This window comes from Alnus glutinosa, chromosome 6 (assembly GCF_958979055.1).
Source record: "Alnus glutinosa chromosome 6, dhAlnGlut1.1, whole genome shotgun sequence".
In the NCBI taxonomy this organism is placed as follows: Eukaryota; Viridiplantae; Streptophyta; class Magnoliopsida; order Fagales; family Betulaceae; genus Alnus; species Alnus glutinosa.
This window is the reverse complement of record NC_084891.1, coordinates 23004199-23025587: the sequence shown is the minus strand read 5'-3', so window position 1 is coordinate 23025587 and position 21389 is coordinate 23004199. Positions and strand designations below refer to the sequence as shown.

Here is a 21389-nt window from a genome sequence, read left to right as displayed (position 1 = left end):
GGCCACTGTACGTGTACAATATGTGTTGCTGAAATCAACTATATGTAACTTCGGCTCGCCTTCAAATGCTTACATGAGCTACGTGTTCGAACGTTGTCCACGAGCTAATTTTCTCGTTGATTTGAAGGAGCAGGTTTTATCCGACGCGGAAGCAAGGCTACGGTAACAGCGCTCCCCAGAGTCTACCATGCAGCTGAACAAGGCCTAGAGGAAGTAGGCGGTGAGCTTCTGTTCAGTGTCGCCGTAAGCCGAGCTGAGCTCGTTGAGGAAGTAGGCAGGGACATGCTTTTTACGTGTACTGTATATATACGATATATCATAGAGGAATTCAAGAAGCCACAAAACGCCCTATATATATTTTTGCTGAAGAAACGACGTTGCATCGCCGGCCACAGAGTTTTTGCTTATGTTTTTTAGTTCTTTGTCTTCCACAAAGAAAACGACGACGTTGATTTTTTTTTTTTGGTGTTTTAAAGAAACGGTGCCGTTTTAAATGAGGGCATTTTTTGTAAGTTCTGAACCAAAAAAGTCATGTGCCTTGCACGTGGTCTCCCTTCCGTCATTTTAGACGGCAAAAATTGCTGGATTCCCTAAATTAAAAATTTCTGAAACTTAATGGGGTGCAATTAACAAAATTGAAACATTGGTGTTAGAATTGCAAATCGATGACAACTTCATGGGGGTAAATTGAAGTTTTCCCTTAAAAAAAAAAAGATACATTTGTGAATAGTGTAACTTTACATATGAAATTATACTATTCACAAATCTAAGACAAATCTATTTTGCATTTTTAGTGGATAATGAGATGGAAGCTTTTTTTTTAAAAAAGATTTTTAAATTTTTATAATTTTTCTTAGCTATTATAGCTAAAAAGATATATAATCCATTAGGAATGCTCAAGGAGTGGGAGTTTCGATGCCATTAATATTAGGGATTTGTTACCTTGTGGAGGGTTCTTCTTTTGAAGGCTTGTGATTCACACTAAGCCTTACTGAGTAGGCTAGTCCGATGGGCCCTAGCACGATGGGGCTCTCTTTTGGTGACTTCGGAAGTCATGAGTGGTGCGGGCCGCTAGAGTGCAGGCCTTTAAGGGAATTGGGCTTCTATTTTAGTTTAAAAATATGTGTGTTGGTACCAATATAATAAAAGAAGAATAAGAAATAATATTTCAAGAAAGTAGAAAAGATATTAGAAAATATATTGAAATGTACATTTAAATAGTAGACAAAAAAACTACTTCCAACAGCCTCATCACTTTAACTAAAAAGTTTTGGTGAGTGAAAATACTCACCAATTTTGACGAGTACTATTTACTCACCAAACCATTAAAACAAACTATACAAAATTATCATTTTTTTTTTGTTTATCTTTTCTCTCTCACACGAATCATAACACTTTAACCAAAATAGTGAGGCTGCTGGGAAAACTTTAAAAAAGTGGCTCATCTGAATAGAGAAAAGTAGTTTTTAACTATTTTGATGAATAAAATTTGGTGAGGTTACTAGAAATGCTTTTAGATAAAATAATTAATTTTGCTGGAAATGCTCCAAGAGATAAAAAGAAAAGAAAAAAGAAAAAAGAAAAAAGAGAAAAAAAGAAGCCTAAAGCAAATCCACTGTATAGAACACGCGTATGTATCCGTTTTCCTTAGACGGTAAAAATACAACACAATGGCTCCCCGACAATCATAAGAGCCTTTTCGCCGCCCTCTTCTCCCGCAGCTCGACCGAAGTCTTCAACGCGCCGGTTCTAATTGTTCCCAGATCAAAATCCCTCGCTAGGACCGACGGGGTGTTTAATTCTGGGTATTAGAATTTTCACTTTTCTTGTTTAGTTTTGATTCAATTTAAGTTCTTTAAGAGAGAGAGAGAGAGAGAGAGAGAGAGAGAGAGATCAGAGGAGGAGCAATGGACGGTATAATGAACAAGCTTCGGAACCTGGACGCGTACCCAAAAATCAACGAGGATTTCTACAGCCGTACCCTCTCCGGTGGCGTTATCACTCTCGCCTCCTCCATCGTCATGCTCTTGCTCTTCATCTCCGAGCTCCGTATGCCCCAAATCAATTCTCTTTACACATCCACGTAGTTCTGCGCGTATATCAAATTCTGTGTTTTGCTATGTTTTCAATTGTTTTCTCTATATATTGATTAAGTAGTGTATATATTTCGTGTTTAAATCATTAGTATTAGACAGGCCTTGAAATTGATAATCTGGTACCTATATTGTATCAACTTAGAGGCTGAGGCATTGAATAATGAGCTAGGACCCGGAAAGCTTCGCTAGGGTTTGTCCTTGCCATTTTTTTCTAATCTATTTGGTGAAGGTTTATTGTTTATGAAGAATTTTGGATTAGTTTGAACGATGTAGGAAAACTAGAATGTTTGAATTATAGTTTTGGAGTAATTTCCAGTTCTTATTTTTTATATTTTTATTTTTAATTCCTTTCGGAAATGTTTGGCTTGGGAGCTTTGGTTAAAGAAATTAATTAGTCAGAAAGGTTATAAATTCTGGTTGGTTCTTTACCTCGTTGCATTCAAAATGGATCGAGGATTGTAAGAATGTTTTATTTGGTACATTGACGGCGAATCATATCCCTTGGCTGGCTGACCCATGTAACTGCTGCATTTCCTTGCATCTCGGTCATCAGGGTGATGGGGACAAATCAAACTGATGAAATTTACTTATGCACAAATATGGCTCTTATGGTGATTAATTCCATAGATAAACCCACCAGTGTCTAATTTTTCTGAAGTCTATTTGCGGGTATCCTAATAGCTTTGCTAGTTGTACGGCTAGTTCAGCAGTGTTATTTCAAAGTAGATATAACATAGAGATTTTGTTTCCTTGAGCGCTATTTTTTTTTTTTTTTTGGCTTTATGAGTACCTTCAGTGAAGGAACAAAGTTTTAATTTTATGTTTTCTGAGTTGCTAACTATGCTTCTTATTGTGAATCAATATGTATTTTCTGCTTGATTACAGGGTTGTATCTCCATGCTGTAACTGAAACAAAGCTTGCCGTAGATACTTCCAGGGGAGAAACTCTACGTATCAATGTAATGTTGCATTACTTTCTGGAAAAACAAATCAAGTTTCTTGTTCTCTTTCTATAAACCTCAGGATTTAGTACCAACTTTCTTCTAGGTGTTGCCATAACCATTTTGGATTACATGGGAGTTCTTTGTCATTCTTGAGAGCTCCCGATTCTGTATTTTGAAACTGAGTATATCTAATTCAGGAGACTATGATGTAGCATCTACGCTAGATTTTTTTCCCCCGATAGTATTTATTTATCCTATGAAGTTTGTACTTCTGTGATACTCTTTGATTGTCCACTAACTGATTCATGTTCTTTATGATATTTGAAACTGCAGTTCGATGTCACATTTCCTGCCCTTCCGTGCTCTATACTCAGTCTTGATGCCATGGACATCAGTGGAGAGCAACACCTTGATGTGGTATGCCTTGCAAGTAGTATTTTTTTTCACTTTACATCAATGATTATGCATGTTGGAATCAATCTATGTATGTTTCAATATTATTTTTTCCTTTCAAAATATGACTTTTAAATTCTGGTGTTGCTAACTAAGTTTCTCCTCAGCTTGCCTTCCTCCCCGTCTCTCCCTCTCCCTCTCCCTCTCTCTGTCTCTCTCTGCACACACACCAAGATGCTGGAAAACACGAAAGACAACGCTTGATGCTTGTGATCCTGTGCTTGTAGTTAAAGTGTGGATGGCATTAATTTTTGTGACTTATTTAATTTGCAGAAACATGACATAATCAAGAAAAGATTAGATTCTCATGGAAATGCCATAGAATCAAGGCAAGAAGGTATTGGTGCTCCTAAGGTTAGTGATGCAGTATTCCTTGAAGTTCATCTCTTAATACTCAATTTTTTTAAACTGAACTTTACATTTGGGCATCTTATCTCCAATGCGGGATTTTTTACTACTATAGTGTGCCTGGAGTAGTTTTTTTTTAGTTGTTTGTACCCATTTTCCTTTTTACCCCTCCTTTTGGCCAGATGACCGGGAAGTGAAACTCTCTATATATGGTATGGTGTCTTTGGTTGCCAAACCTTGCCTTGGCACTAGGGCCCCAACAGAGTGAGTTATTTTTGCACAAGGCAAGAGAAATTTGTATTTGTTTTGTAACTCATGAGAGATGATGGACCTACTAATTAGAAGCTAAGGTAAAATATATTGACTGAATACGCTACAGAGAAAAACGATAATGAAATGATATTCCCCCCCCCCCCCCCCCCCCCCCCTTTTTTATTAAAAAGGAGCTGCATGACCCATAATTGAACAGTAATTTAAATTACGGATATTAGTCTAGAAGCAAAATTGTAGCAATTGTTTTCCATGTCCATGGACAAGGAAATCAAGCAGCAGATTACTTTGCTAGATGGGGGCATCTCAGGATAGAGTAGAAAGCTTCAGAGAGCGAGATTTTTTTTATGGATTTTGATATAATTACTTTTACCCATGTGAGAGATGCAGGATAGAAACCTCCAACTAGTTATTATTATTTCCATCAATATCGGGTTTTTTTCTTCTTCTTTTCTTTATTATTATTTCCCCCTCTTTTTTGGTTTATACAGTAGAGCGTGATGAGATTGCATTGAAAGGAACTGAAAGGAAGTTGAGAGTTGGCACTGTATACTATACAATACAATGATTCTAAAGGATCTGTTTGGCAGATGATTTCCTGTTCATGATCAGGCTGTTGTTTTACCTGCACAAGTTTCCTTGTCTTGGATCAGCGAAATGTTGATTCCTGACTTTGGAATTTGGCTACTTTCAGTATGGTAGATGATAAAGAGAGGCACAAGCAAACCCTTCCACACATAAGAATGGCGGAGTGTGAGGTTGCGGGTTCAAGTCCAATTGGGTGTATGAGTAATTTAGAATAATAATACTAAAAAAGTAAAGGTTATCAGACCAATCACGAGGTTAATAAATTGTATAATCTGATTTTATTTTATCTAATGTTTTTGAGAGTATTCTCTCAAGATTTTATGCTATTCAAGATGATGGAAGAAGCAGAAAACTCTCATGATAAATTCTCTATTTCGTATGCACTCGGGCACTCTGGTTCTTGTTAACTAAACTTTCTTGACTTTGATCTTATGTGGATTTCTTTACCAGTGATAATATGTCTCCCCAATTAGTCCACTAGTAGTGCATCTCTGTTCTTTCTGCAAATTCGATAATAATTTTCCTCTTCTTTTTTTTTTTTTTTTTTCAATCTTTTTTCTTTTATATTATGTGGGATTAAGTGAAAATTTTCCTCCCAAGTAGTCCATGGTACAGCGACTCTGTTCTTTCAGCCAATTCAGTAATAATATTCCTCTTTGTTTTTACCTTTTTTTTTTTTTTTTTTTCAATCTGCTAATTTCCTCTTCCAATTGTTTCAGATTGAGAAGCCACTACAAAGACATGGTGGCCGGCTTGACCATAATGAGACATACTGTGGCTCCTGTTTTGGTGCAGAAATGGTATACTTGTCTCCTGGACCCCTGTGCTGATAAGTTTTTTAATTTAATGTCCAAAGTTGTATGTAGCCTGTTGAACAAAAAATGTTGGAAGTTGTTTGTATGATATGAGTGTATTACCACATGGATTATTATTATTATTTTTTTTATAAGTAATTCAATCTTATAAGAAAGCGCAAGGGGCGCAACCCAAATATACAAGTAGTATACAAGAGAGACATATTACCATATAGATTATTAGATAAATGTTTGATAATTGTTCAGTATTTTAGTGTGTTTCCCTAAATTATGGACGCTCAATTACTTTGTAATAAAACTGCAATTTGATATAGAGCATTGTTAGTAATTTATTTTAATGAAGCATGCCTTTTGTATTATACTTTTGGGCTCATGTTTGTGCAATATTTTCAGCTTAGTTTTGTGTAAAATGTTGAACTATTTACAACGTTTAATCATCCAGCTGGAAAGGACAAAAAGCACAACCTTAATCAACTACTCAACTTGATTTGAAGTATTTGTATGCATTGAATTGAGGCTTTGACTTTGATTAGGCAGAAATTTTTGTCCCCACCCCACCCCACCTTTAAGTATTCCATTTTGATTTTGTTATGCTGTATTGGTGAATATGGTTGCAATTTGTGCTATATCATAAATGAAAAAGTGAGTTGTATCAAAGATGTTCCTATCCAGAGAGATATCTGCTACTTATTATTTTTGTTCTATCCCCATCCCCCTGTTTTCATTTCTCCAGTCAGATGAAGATTGTTGTAATTCCTGTGAAGATGTTCGGGAAGCATATCGGAAGAAAGGTTGGGCACTGTCGAACCCTGATCTGATTGACCAGGTTTGTCTGCATAGAAGCTTATTTATCACTATATCCTGAATATACAATTATTTTAGAAAAGTAGGTTGATACTGACAAAAGAGCACGGATATTAGATATTTTTACTGTATTTGATGTGTATATCTTTCAATTCCATCTTATTGGGGACTTCTGTGTTCAGGTAGAGATTTTTTTTTTTTTTGCTTTAATTTCCCCAATATTGGATTAAGCATACATCTTAGTATTTGATTCTTTAGCATGATATTTTAGAGACTGTAATGCTTGAGATAGACAGCTCACTCCCACTTGGCATTCTCTCTCTCTCCCCTACACTCACACAAACACTCATTCATTCTAAGTAAATGGAGATGATTCAGAATTGTTTCCTCTACTTTGTTATTGGAACCTGGAAGGATATCAAAGAGCTAACGAGTGAGGTTGAATCAAACATTCTTCTTGTAATACTTGGGTGTTTGTGAAAATACAAGGTCTAAAATATGGTATTTTAGTAACTAAATTCTCTCATTCTGCGTTATGCACACCTCATAAGTATGGCCTTTACAAGCATAAACGAGCTGGTTATTAATTATACATTTCCTAGTTTGGTGCTCTCAATACTTTCTACATTTGATCAACACAAACATTACTTGTTATTTATTGCATCTCCACACTTGTCAAATTTAGGAATCCCTATAGTTCTTTCTGGATTTTATCCACTGGATTATCATGATGAAAATACTCCTTAAAATATTGAGGATGGTTATGTGGCAAGTTTAGTTGTTTATGAAGCACATACATGTTCTAAAAAAGCTTAATGCCATTTTTTAATCTGTTTGGGTCCTACTGATTTGAAACTTTCCACATAGTTTGAAGCCTTTTCCATTGTCTGGTAGGTTAAAATAGGCAACTGACTTCAAATCAGACTAGATTTGAAATCTTGTTCTTAAACATCAAAATCCTGTCAAAACAGCTTGGATTTTTGATAAATTCAAAATTTCTAAAAAGTGTGGGCCTATGAGCTGATAAGCCTTTAAATTAATATGACTTCTATTACAATTGAAAGCAAGAAATGTTTGACATTAATTCTTTTTCCTTTCTAGCACCAGACATCAATTGCTGTCTCAAAATTTGGTTCCAGAAACATAGGGTTAGAGAATTGTAATCTAAATACTCTCTTGTATACTCTTCGTGTACGAGGGCTTTGTCCTTTTCTTTGAACAATAATGTTATTATTCATAATAAAAAAGAATTGTAATCTAAATCCTTGTATGGAAGTTAGAAGAATTTTTTTTTTTTTTTTTGAAACCATGGAAGTTAGAAGATGGTGACAAATGGGAAGCGTGCCAACTTGTTAAAGCACCCGGACTCTTATCAAAGAGTCTGAGTACTAACGGTCTCTTATCCTCAACTGAAGATTTTTTTTTTTGAGAAGTAAGAAGATTTAATAAAAAAAACGTAAAGCGCCTTAAGTACACAGGAAGTATACAGAGTCCGAGTACTAACGGTCTCTTATCCTCAACTGAAGATTTTTTTTTTTGAGAAGTAAGAAGATTTTAATAAAAAAAGCGTAAAGCGCCTTAAGTACACAGGAAGTATACAGAGGAACAACCCACCTAGCCCACAAAAACAAAGGAAAGCCAAAAGACAAAGAAAAGCTCCAAAAACCCAAAAGACAAAGGTAAGCCCCCAACAAACACCCAAGAAGCAAAAGAAGCACCCCAAAACCACAAGAAACCCAAAAGAACCCAAAAAAAAAGGTAAGCCCCCAACAAACACCCAAGAAACATAAGAAGCTCCCCAAATACAATAACAACCCCTACCAAGCACCCAAACCTGCCTCGAAAGCCCCCAAACTAAAACCCCTACAACATGAGAGCTTTTCCTTTCCAACGCTTGGAGGAAGTGCTAGCATCGCCATAATTGATGGAGCTCTTCAAATTCAATAGCTCCCTCTTGCCTTTTGTCTTCTGGCGAGCAATCATCTTGTCCCGATGGATATCTTCTTCCGAGGCATCCAAGATAGCTAAAGACTCCTCAACTTATCCTCAACTTATCCTCAACTGAAGATAAGAGATAAACTTCTAGTTTTGAATTGTAAACAAACCGGTTAGACTTAGAGTAGAACTCTAACCAGTTGTATCTGTTTTAGATTAGAATTGATTTGAATTATCCTTATCCTATAGTGTATTTCAATTTTTGTAAACACTCCTAGATAGAAACTCTTTCTATCTCAAACTCTTGTAATCTATTCTCTATATATACGAGCACAAGCAACCAGTGAACAACACGGTTGAACAACAATTCAGATAGAAATCTTTTATGGTATCAGAGCCACTACAAGACTAAACGTCTCTTCTTATTTTTTCTTTCTCCTTTCCTTCTCTGATTCAATGGCCGAATCCAGTGTTACAGCTGATTCCACTTCTGCTCAACCCCCTTCTATTTTTAATATTCCGCACATGAACCACTCTCCCTCTATCAAACTAGCCAAAGACAACTATATGGCCTGGCAGTTTCATCTTTTGGCGTATCTCCATGGTCAAGATGTTTACGGTTTCATTGACGGCATGATTCTTGCCCTTGCTCAATTGATTGCCAATCCCGCTACTGCTCCTGGCTCTCCTGCCATGATTGCCAACCCAGATTACCTCTCCTGGTATCAAAAAGACCAACTTATCATCAGCATCCTGGTCTCGACTTTATCCGATTCTTATGTATCCCATGCTGTTGGCTGCACCACTTCTCGTGCACTATGGGAATCATTGGAGAAGATGTTTGCTTCCCAAGCGCATGCTCGCATCATACAGGTGCATTTTCAGCTAGCCACCCTGAAGAAAGGTGATTCCTCTATCACTTATTACTTTCATAAACTGAAGAATCTCAGTGACACCCTTGCTACTTGTGGTCAACCCCTCAATGATTTTGAGGCTGTGCCTTTCTTGCTGGCTGGTCTTGGCTTTGAGTTTGATCCCCTGGTTACCTCTGTCACCACTCGGGTCGACCCCATCTCCCGTGATGATATTTACGGCCTGCTTCTAGCTCATCAGATGCGACTCGAGCAGCAAATGGCCACCACGGATCTCTCCAATGCTGCTGCCTATGTTACTGCTCGAAATCATAACCACTCTGGCCAGCGTGACCACAACTTCAATGCTGCCCGTGGTCGTGGTTTACCCAATGGTTGAGGCTACCGCAGTCCCTTCCCTGGTGGTTGTGGTTCCTCCTCTGGCCGACGTGGCCGTGGTCAGCATTTTCATGGTGCTAGTTCATCCAGACCCCTCTGCCAGATTTGCAACAAACTTGGTCATTATGCCAGCACTTGTTACCAACGCTTTGATCAAGCTTCTTAGAATGAATCTCAGTCTCCACTGCAGGCCTTTTACTCCTCTTCCAATTTACCTACTGATGAGAGCCGGTACCCTGATTTAGGAGCCACTCACCACCTCACTCATGACTTGAACAACCTCACCATCTCCTCAGATGCATACATGGGTCCTAACTAGATTCGAGCACTAATGGTCTCTTATCCTCAACTGAAGATAAGAGATAAACTTCTAGTTCTGAATTGTAAACAAACCGGTTAGACTTGGAGTAGAACTCTAACCGGTTGTATCTGTTTTAGATTAGAATTATCCTTATCCTATAGTGTATTTCAATTTATGTAAACACTCCTAGATAGAAACTCTTTCTATCTCAAACTCTTGTAATCTATTCTCTATATATATGAGCACAAGCAACCAGTGAATAACACGGTTGAACAACAATTCAGATAGAAATCTTTTACAACTCAAGCTCTTGTATTTGAATTGTTATCTAAAGCCTTTTTCTTCAAAATCCTTTATCAGTGGACACCAGTTGTTTGTCTTCATTCTTCTAGCTTTCAAGATTTTCTTTATCTTTTATCTTTTTTTGTTTAGGTCTCTCTTGTATACTTTCTGTGTACTTGATTTGTATCCTTTCGCTTTTTATAAAATTTTGATTACTTATTAAAAAAAAATTAACTTTCTGATTTTGACAAATGGGAGAATAAAGACATAAAGTCGTGGTTTTTCTACTTTGATTGCCTCTTCTTGTCGAGTTCTGTTAACTGGTTTGTAATTGATTTGAGAGTAATATTTATGGGTCTCTCTCTCTCACATATGCATTTGGGTATTAGATTAATTGTATTATACCAAACAAGAAGTATATAGTGTAGCTTTTCTACCTTCACTACCTATGCCTACCTACTTGGGGGATTGCAAGTGGATCAATGCAATACTGGTACTTTTTTTTTTTTTTTTTTTAATGAAATTCATGTTTTATAAGTGATTGAATTTCATTAAAAAACCAAAGGGCGCAGCCAAGTACACAGGAAGTATACAAAAAAGAAAAGTCATGAAACTTGAAATATGAAAACAATCAAATGCAGCCATCCAATGGAAAAATGGTATTGAAGAAGAAGGCCTTTAACATTGCTACTGTCTTCAAAACTTCGGTCATTTATTTCTCTCCAATTACTCCATATCAAGCAAAGTGAAATATGATTCACTTTGAGGACTACCAAACTTCCCTCTCCAGCAAGCGCAAAGATCTCTCACTCGACGAGGCATGACCCATGCTAAATCGAAAAAAAACCGAAAATAGAGTTCCGTAATGGAGTAAAAGGTGGTTAATGGTTTTTCCACTCATCTTAAGTTATCCAAAGTGAGGATATTACCTAAAGCGGCCGACCAAGCGAAGAAAGCTACTCTCAAAGGGACCTTACTCTGCCAAGTACACCTCCAAGGGGAGTACTGTCATGGGAGTTTAAGACATTATAGAATGATCCTACATCAAACAACCCTCTCTTGGAGGGAGCCCAATAAAGCTTGTCTACATCACCCTTCTCAATTTGATGGAATACAACTGGTCAAAAAACAAAGTAAAGAATTCCAACTCCCAATCATGCGTCGCTCTTACAAAATTAACGTTCCATTGAAGAGAGCCACTAGAGAATTGAAGATAATATGCCACAGATGCATCCTTAAAGCAGGCAATGCTAAATAACTTTGGAAAAGCTACCTTAAGGGCTACTCCTCAAACCACACGTCATGCCAAAAACTAATCTTGGAGTCGTCATCCGTCTCAAATCTATTAAATTTGGAAAATTCCTCCCAACCTCTCCTAATGAATTTCTAGAGACCCACCCTGTACGACCCATTGACTCCATTAGAACACCACCACCCCACTAACTTCTATATTAAAGTCCACTACCAATCTTCACATAGCCTCTCTCTCATAAGCATAGTGCCATAACCACTTCCCCAGAAGAGCTCGATTGAACATAAGCAAATTTTGAACCCCAAACTCCCTCATAGATAGGAGAACCCACCTTGTACCAGCTTATTAGGTGAAATTTGACCCCTTCACCCATACCTCCCCACAAGAAATCCCAATGTGACTTCTCAATTCGATTGGCAACTCTAGTAGAGAGGGGAAACAAAGACATGAAGGAAGTAGGAAAATTAGACAAGGTGCTCTTGATCAAGGTAATTCTACCCCTTTTAGACAAGTACAACCTCTTCCAACCCTTCAAATGATGCTCGATCTTCTTAATAATGCCATCCCAAATAGATTTTCCTTTAAAAGAAGCACCCAATAGAAGACCCAAGTACTTCATAGGCAGAGTGAGGAGACCTTGCATCCCAAAATACGAGCGAAACTTTCTACATTATTGAAATTGCGAGTACTTATATAAAAAAATAAAAGAAAAGAAGAAGAAAATTATTGACATTGCCAATAGGAACCAATTTGACTTTTTTTTTTTTTTTAAAATAAGTAAGAAACCAATCTCATTAAAAGCGTAAGCCGCCCATTAGTACAATAAGAGTATACAAAGGAAACACCTAATTAAAACGAGAAAAGCGAGCAAGAAAGTCATCAAAACTAAAAGACAAAGGGTGCACATAAGCCGTAGTCCAAAGGTTCAGTGTAAGGTAAAACGGGGATAAAATGTCCTCCAAGGTGCTTTCCAATTCTCAAAGTTCCTATTGTTCATTTCCCTTCATAAATACTAAAAGAAGCAAATAAGCGCCATTTTTCACACTGTAGCACTCCTTGGCCTTCCAGAGGACCACCAACAAGCAAGCAAGTTGATAACCCGTCTGCGCATAACCCAAGACATCTCGAAACGAATGAAGAGAGCACTCTAAAAGCAGAAGCCACATTTCAGTGAAGAAGAAGATAATCCACGGACTCCCCAGTCTTCTTACACATATAGCATTTGTTTATCACGATAACATGCCGCTTCCTGAGATTGTCTAGGGTAAGGATCTTGCCAAGAGCTGTTGACCACGCAAAAAAGGCCGCCCTTGAAGGAGCATGAGTGCGTCAAACACTTTTCCAGGGAAAGCAACTACCTTTAGAGCAAGCCAAGGAGTAAAAGGACTTGACCTTGAACAAACATTTTTTGGAGGAGACCTACCACATCTTGTATTTGCTACCTCTTCTCACTTTAACTGAATGCAATGCTTGGAGAAAAGAAGCAAAAACATCCACTTTCCAATCATGAGCCTTCCTAGTAAAGGTCACGTTTCATTGGTTGGAATCGTCCAAAAACTCCAAATTATCCGCAACAAATGCGTTCTTCAAATGAGCAAATACCCAATAAAGCTGAAAAAAAAAAAGAAAAAAAAAAGCTACCTTAAGAGCCGTGTCCCCACACCACAAATCATACCAAAAGCTAATCTTAGTTCCATCTCCCACAACAAATCTTGTGAAGTTTGAGAAAGAATCCCAACCTTTTTTGATGTTCTTCCACGCCCCCACCCCAAAGGCTCCTGCCGACTCAAGAGAACACCATCCGCCCCATAAGCTGCCATATTTGGAGTCCACCACTACTCTCCACCATGCATCTCTCTCAATCTCATAACGCTTCTACCATTTACCTAGCAAAGCGCCATTGAACACCCTCAAATTTCTGATCCCAACCCTCCCTCAGAGATCAAATAACAAATCTTGGCCCAGTTAACTAGGTGATATTTAAATTATTTGCCTATCCCTTCCCATAAAAAGTCTCGTTGGAGCTTCTCAATTCGATTGGCCACACTAGCAGGAATGGGGAAGAGAGATAAGAAGTACATTGGTAGATTGGAAATAGTGCTCTTGATAAGGGTAACCCTGCCACCTTTAGACAAATACAACCTTTTTCCAATTGGCCAACGGACGCTCCATATTTTTCACAATGCTATCCCAAATAGACGTAGGTCTTGTAACACGCCCCTAGCGGCATACTAAGATACTTCAGGGGCAAAGAGGAAGTCTCGTAGCCCAAGATGTCAGCCAACTTAGCCACATTATCCACGTTGCCCACAGGGACCAAGACTGATTTGGACAGGTTAACCTTTAAGCCAGATACAACTTCAAAGCATAACAAGTGGACACGCAGATAGCGAAGATGATCAAGGTTGGCCTCACAAAAAACCAAAGTATTATCTGCGAACAACAAGTGTGAGATATTAACCACGGGAAGCCTAGATCCCACATAAAAGCCTGAGAGATGACCCCTGTCAACAGTAACAAAAAACATTTTGCTCAAAGCCTCCATGCCCATTACAAACAGAATGGGAGATATAGGATCGCCCTATCTTAGCCCACGAGAACTATTGAAGAAACCGGACGGAAATCCATTAACCAAATTAGTCTTCAAACTCGAAACAACTTCAAAACATTAGAACAAGCGTCACAAATGAAGGACGTGATCTGGGTTAGCCCAGTTGAAAATTAAAGTTTCATATGCAAACAAATATGAGAGATTCAATCCCACCATCATGTTAAGAGTCCCACATTACCAAGGTATGCTTGGGTTGTGGGCTTTATAAGTCTTGAGCAAACCTCTTCCCTTTAGGTGCATTTTGTAGAAGAGTGAGGTTCAATAGAATTTATCCTGGTATTAGAGCTTTAGGGACTTGGACAATGTTGGGTCTTCCCTCCCGTTGTACACGTGTTTGGACAATAGTGCCACACTTGAGGGGGGCGTGTTAAGAGTCTCACATTGCCAAGGTATACTTGGGTTGTGGGCTTTATAAGCCTTAAGCAAACCTCTTCCCTTAAGGTGCTTTTTGTGGAAGAGTAAGTTTCAATGGAATTTATCATGGTATCAGAGCTTCAGGGCCTTAGACAATGTTGGGCCTTCCTTCCCATTGTACACGTCTTTGGACAATAGTGCCACACGTGAGGGAGTGTGTTAAGAGTCCCACATTGCCAAGGTATGCTTGGGTTGTCGGCTTTATAAGCCTTGAGCAAACCTCTTCCCTTAAGGCGCCTTTTATGGAAGAGTAAGGTTCAATGAAATTTATCACATCATTCCTAGTCCCCACAGAAAAGCTAGATAAAAATTCCCCCATTCACTGCCGCAGAGATCATCTTACCTAGTCTCCATAACAATGCCAAACGACAATGGAGACAAAGGGTTCTCTGTCTCATACTATGAGAACTACTAAAAAAACCTGGTGGGAGGGCTATTCAATAATTGTAAAAAACGTACTGAAGAGATACAATGAGCTATATAGATACACCATTCCCCCCCCCCCCCCCCCCCCCAAAAAAAAAAAAAAAAAACCGCTCCTCAGCATTTACAACAGAAAATCCCAATTTGCAAATCACACACGGCTCTCCAGATCTGATTATGTTATCAAGGCATTCATTAGCAATGAGTATGGGATCTAAAATCTGCCTTTGACTGTGCAACATATTTATATCTAACACAGAATACAGGCATTCGTGCAATGACTTATGCAAATGTGTAGACAATGAACAAGCTATAGTTTTGCCTTGGCTTGGTGCATTGACATCTCTGCTTAATATTATGATGATATTATCCATGTACTTGTTTTGTTAAATTTTTCTGATGGCAGCATTTAATTATTGTTTTGATCTTATGATGTTAATGGTGTTCTACTCTTGTGACATTCAGTGCAAAAGAGAGGGGTTTTTACAAAGGATTAAAGATGAAGAAGGTGAAGGATGTAATATTTATGGGTTCTTGGAAGTTAATAAGGTGGCAGGAAATTTTCATTTTGCACCTGGAAAAAGCTTTCAGCAATCAGGTGTTCATGTACATGATCTGCTAGCATTTCAGAAGGATAGTTTCAATGTAAGTTATGATTTTGATGCTTTTGATTTATCTATTTTCGATAATACTACATGCAGTCCGAGAAAGTAAATTCATCAAGTTTCATTTTACTTCCTTCATCCTGCTTTCTGATAAGCGTCTGATAAATTCTTAAATGTGAGACAGATAAGTCACAAGATCAATAGAGTAGCTTTTGGAGACTACTTCCCTGGTGTTGTGAATCCTCTGGACGGGTAGGCTCTTTTCTCTGTCCTTGCACCCAAGTCCAGTGAGCCTTCTGTTGTCTGGAAAATTTATATGATCGTACTTAATCTATTCGTGACATAGTATACATTGAAATATATTTCTTCTATTTTGTGCTACTTTCAGTGTGCAATGGATACAACAAACTCCAAGTGGGATGTATCAGTATTTTATCAAGGTTAGTATCCTGGATGATTGCTCCATTTTCTCATATGAGGGAAACCAAGGCATTGTGATGCCTCTGGATTTTATTTTGAGTATCCTGGATGATTGCTTCATTTTCTCATCTGAGGGAAACCAAGGCATTGTGATGCCTCTGGATTTTATATTGATAATTATAAGGTCTCTAGATTATTTGCCTTTTGTTACTTCTTTTTAACTCCAGAAATTTCTTCTTTCCCTTTAGTTTCATAATTCACTGTTTTGAAAGACAATATGTCCCTTAATCCTCTTGGAGGAGTCAGCACAAAATTCAATTCCGAAAGTCATGAGCCATAAATTTTTTTAAAATGGGAGTAGGTCCTTTCTCCCCTTCGAGTGGATGCTTAAATGGTTTCTCCGAATCCCGAATTTGGCCAGTCTGTTTTGATCATAACGGGGAGATTGTGGTGTGGGAGGAGGAAGAAGATGATTATTGGGGTGGTTTGCCCTTAGATTGAGCGATGGATGGGGATTTTGGGGAGGAGACCATGGCTATTTGGGATGCCATGGAAGAGGAGTTCTAGTTGATTGCACGCCAGAAGTCTAAAGGAAAAATGGAGCTCCTGAATTTGCATAGCTCCATCAATTACGGTGACGCGAAAAATCCCTCTAGGCGTAGGAAAGGTAAGGCACACATGTTGTAGGGTTGTTGTGCCTTGGCAGGTAGTGGGTAGTCTTTTTCTTAATTGGGTCCTTTTGTAGTTTGTTTTTGGTTTTTTCGTTTTCTGGAGCCTTGGTGTTGTGGGTTTTTGCGGGTTATCTTTGGTTGTTCCTGTGTACTTACGAGCGCCTTACGCTTTCTTTAATAAAGTTTTTCTTACATATCAAAAAAAAAAAATTTAATGGGAGTAAATCACCTGACTTTCCTCAAACTAAAGCCAAAGTGACAAAATCTTCCCTTTACAACTCACGTCAACTAGGCCTTAATTTTAAATTTTTAATATGCTTGCTCCTAGTTTGTGTAATTAGTCTGATCCCTTATTAGAGCTATTGGACTAACGTTGTTAGCTAAAAAATACAATTTTCACTACTATTATAAACTCATGTATAAGTCATATATTGCTTTTCTAGACATGTGAATATATTATTTTGGTACCATTCAAGCCCATTCAAGCCTAAACGTGCCCTTTCCCTTCCTCCTTACAGCCATATACTTCCCATCAAGATCACCTGTTAAGGTCATCTCTCTTATTCTCTCTCAGTTTTTTTTTTTTTGGTAAGTAAATGAAATTTTATAAAAAGCGTAATGCGCCCCTCAAGGTACACTGGAAGTATACACAAGGAAACGCCTAAGAAGGCAAAGAAAAACGAACAAGAAAATCAGAAAAGCTAATGTTGCGTTTGGGTATCGAATATTTCGAATATGAATAATATTCTGAATCTGATCACGGATTTCAAGGTAATGAAAATGTGTTTGGATGTTGAATATAATTTTAGATTCTTTTGAATATGTGTTTGGGTGTTGAATTTGAAAGATTGGAAAAAAGTGTTTTATAATAGTATAAAGTAATTGGAAATGATTGGATTGTATGAAAAGTTGTGTATAATGATTGGTATGGTAAAAAATAATAATAAAAAATGTATGATGGATTTTAAAAAAGTGTTTTATAATAGTATAAAATGATTGGAAATGATTGAATTGTATGAAAAATTGTGTATAATGATTAGTATGGTAAAGAATAATAATAAAAAATATATAATGGGTTTATTCAAACTATTCAAACTTTATTCAAGTGACCCATGGGTTTTATTCAACTTGGATCCGGGTATGGGTTTTTGAATAAAAACCCGGTTCGAATATTGAACAATGTTACGAACCAAACGCACCATAAAAGACACGGGTGACAAAAAAGCCTCCGTCCAAAGATACAACATATGAAAAAACGATGCAACAATATTCTCCATGGAATTCTCCAAGTTTTTAAAACACCTAATATTTCTCTCCTTCCAAACACACCAAAGAATGCAAATAGGCACCATCTTCCAAACTGCAGCATTCCTTGACCTATCCGCCTTCCACCAACATGCAAATAAATCGACAACTCTCCTAGGCATAACCCAAGACATACCAAACCGAGAAAAGACATGATTCTACAAAGTAGAAGCCACATCACAATGAAGAAGAAGGTGGTCTACAGTTTTCCCGTCTCTTTTGCACAAGTAGCATCTATCCACAATGATGATCTTTCGCTTCCTGAGATTATTCGCTGTAAGAATCTTTCCAAGGGCTGCCGACCATGCGAAGAGCTCCGCCCTCGAAGGAGCCTGAGTCCTCCACACACTCTTCTATGGGAAATGACTACCCTCACAGCTGGCCATGGAGCTGAAATACGACTTAACCTTGAACACCCCTTTCTTGGAAGGGACCCACCTAAATGTATGAGCACGATTTCTACTCACCATGGCTAAATGCAACACATGAAAGAAGGATGCTAAGACGCCCACTTCCCAGTCGTGCGCTTCTCTAACAAAGCTCACATTCCACTGGATAAAGCCGCCCAAAACCTCCATATTATCCGCAACGGAAGCATCCTTCATCCGAGCAATACCAAAAAGAACAGGAAAAGCTTCCTTCAACACCCTATCCCCGCACCACAGATCATGCCAAAATTTTATTCTCTCTCAGTTGCAGAAATTATAAAATAGAAAAGAAAAAGTGAATGCTTATTTGTAATGTATTTTATGTGAGAAAATGTATCTCCAAGATGCCATCTTTATGTGTCTTTTTGCATGTCTATGGTGGAAAAAATCGACTCATTGGTATTCTTTTTTCTTGAGATGGGCTTGGGGGTTTACATTTGCATAGAAAGAACATATTCCTTTTTATCATCTCTCCTACCACCTTATCACAACATAGCATGTCATAGCTTCAGCACCTAACATCTTACCCCAATTTCGCTAGGGAAAACTCCAGGTAGCATTAGACACAAAGTGGGCGGTATTGCATCTCAGAAATTGAGTATTTGAAACCTGAGTTTATGTTTAGTCCAAAAAAATGAGAACATTTTTAAATACGGAAAGTCATCTATCAGAATCTCTTGGTGGATTTTAGAAGCGGGCTGATATATACGGGGTGAGAACTAACCCATATTTGTTAGTATAGGAGAACTCTGGTTTACCAAATTGCCCCTATTAACTCCTTTAGTTTGTTTTTAAAATACAACTGGAAGCATTTGGTCATGAACTCTAGATCAAATGGCACCTCCTCTCTCTAAAAGAATGGGGTGGGAGGTGTGGTTGTAATTTCAAGATCCATGGGTACTCGGGTAACTTTTTTTTTTCCTTATTTTTTGGGGGGGAGTGGGGGGGGGGGGGGGGGGGGGGGGGGGGGTGTTTAGTAAGAAAAAGTTATCAATATAACAAAAAAATAAAACTGGAGATGTATTCTATGGTTGTTTTGTAATTTAACGCTTCACTTTTTTGTATGTGGTGTTGTGTTGGAATTATGGAGTGTTTCATTATAAAAAGAATAGATTTCATCAAAATTCTCTCTCCACCTTGAAAATACTGTGAATGGATGTTTCTCATTTCTTTCGCTTTTATAGAATCATGATTGTTCCCTTGTTAAGATTTTTAAGAAATAAAGCATGACTGAGTTTCAACAGATCAGCAAAATGATCACTACTTGAGCCTTAACCTTATTTCACATGTTATGATTGAGTTTCAACTGATCAGCAAATGATTACTACTTGAGTCTTTGTCACCTTCTTTTATATGTCCACTTAATGTATCAGGATTATTTAATTTCAGCTATTTGTAAAGAAAAATAAAATAATTTTGGTAGAAAGTATTACTAAAATTAGTCCTTGTTTCCATATCCATAGAATTTATTTTGGATCACTTGAGGAATCTGTGCCTCCCTTTCTTTGGGGCAAGGGCAGAATCCTTGCACCGTATTTACAAATTCATTTTAGTTATTTTCATTGTAACTTAAGATATTTGCTTCTGTTGTGCATTTATGGAGTTATGTGGTGTGATGGCCCTTGGAAAATTTTAAGAGAAAAGTAGATGGTTACTTGAAGGGTTTCAAGGCTTTTTTTTTTAAAGGTCTGAAGCCAGTACTTTCTGTTTTTCTTTTTTCTTTTTTTAACTGTAAAGGAGCACACGTGAATCCATGAAATTATTGAGAAACTGTCAGTTACGTAATTTGACAGATTTGCTATTATTTTGTAGGTTGTACCTACGGTATACACAGATTTGAGTGGGCATACAATCCAGTCAAATCAGGTGCAGCAAAACTCATAGAAGGCATTATTTTATGAATTTCATGTTGTATATAGAACATGACATAAAACGCTTAAATTTGATTTTTGCAGTTCTCTGTAACTGAACATTTTAGGAATGCAGAACTAGGCCTCCTTCACTCCCTTCCTGGAGTATTCTTCTTTTATGATCTTTCTCCAATAAAGGTGGGGTTTTCTGCTCATGGCAATTCATAAGAAAGATCTTTCAAGTTTTCAAATATACTTGCGATAATGAAACTATTGTTTTGAAGTTCTCCTGGGCGATTTTTAAGCATGGATTTTTACTTTTGGGCTCATTTTTATTGTATGACTTGCATACCGTAGGTGACTTTCACGGAGGAGCATATCTCATTTTTACACTTCCTAACGAACATGTGTGCTATTGTTGGAGGTAATTCCAAAACATTCACCTCACTCACCTTGTTGAATTTATTAACGAAAGTTGTTTCATTTCTAATATTTTATTCGATGCATAACGATGGGTTTTGGCCGTTGCGTACAGGAGTTTTCACTGTTTCAGGAATATTAGATTCATTTATATATCATGGTCAAAGGGCGATCAAGAAGAAGATGGAAATTGGTAAATTTAGTTGATGATTGATCCAGGGTTTGCTTTGCCAGCAAATGGCATTATGGAGAAGAATCAAATTAAGAAAAGAGGAACCATCCAATGGATCTCAGCGCTTATGATAGCAATTTGCACTGAACTATTCTCACTATATCTGTTTTGTCACTGGAGGTTGCATCCCTATCTGACATCTCCTCTCTGCCAGTTTTTATCAGAGTTTGTAACTGCTCTTTTGAAGTGATTTACTGTTTGAAAGTTTAGTAGGGGCTTTTCATTTCTTGCCAGGGAAATATAACAGAAGTTTCCTAGTGAGACATCTTGAGGATAAAGCAACGCTTTTCTGGAAGATTGTTGTGAATTATATAACATGTTCCTGAAGGAGAGAGTACATGCAAGTGAGCAATAGTTCTTTCCGCTTTATTGACATTTTGGCTTGACATTGATCACCCTCATTTCAACATACTTACGTTCTTATATTATTCATAGGCATTGCTAGCAACTCCAATCCGCTTGGTTCAATTGGCCACTGGATTTGAAACATAGTCTCTTTTTTTTCATTTTTTTTTATTTAATGTTGTACTCGTTTATGAATGTCGCATTGTAACCCAACCTGATTGACCAAACAGTTACTCAAGCTCACAAAGCACCGGCACTTTTCAGTTACTAGTCTGAAGCAAGTGCGTCTTTCAATGGGGATTGGGGACATTATGCATATAGCTCAAA

At 37.7% G+C, this 21389-nt stretch overlaps 1 protein-coding gene across 1 annotated transcript; it reads left to right on the top strand.

Moving 5' to 3' along the window:
- The first annotated feature begins 1642 nt into the window (after positions 1-1642).
- On the top strand, positions 1643-21092 carry LOC133870766 (uncharacterized). Its single transcript, XM_062307972.1, has 13 exons — positions 1643-2049; positions 2982-3055; positions 3374-3457; positions 3767-3847; positions 5419-5499; positions 6248-6340; positions 15252-15431; positions 15576-15643; positions 15780-15831; positions 20028-20081; positions 20171-20263; positions 20423-20489; positions 20601-21092. The coding sequence occupies exons 1-13, from the start codon at positions 1908-1910 to the stop codon at positions 20690-20692; spliced, it is 1161 nt and encodes a 386-aa protein (XP_062163956.1). The 5' UTR covers positions 1643-1907; the 3' UTR covers positions 20693-21092.
- The last annotated feature ends 297 nt before the right edge of the window (positions 21093-21389 follow it).

Excerpts from the sequence above, each read along its gene's own strand:
- LOC133870766 (XM_062307972.1), top strand. The coding sequence starts at position 1,908 with ATGGACGGTATAATGAACAAGCTTCGGAACCTGGACGCGTACCCAAAA. Across the intron at positions 3,848-5,418 it reads AAGGTATTGGTGCTCCTAAG|ATTGAGAAGCCACTACAAAG; the intron begins GTTAGTGATGCA and ends CAATTGTTTCAG. Across the intron at positions 5,500-6,247 it reads CCTGTTTTGGTGCAGAAATG|TCAGATGAAGATTGTTGTAA; the intron begins GTATACTTGTCT and ends TCATTTCTCCAG.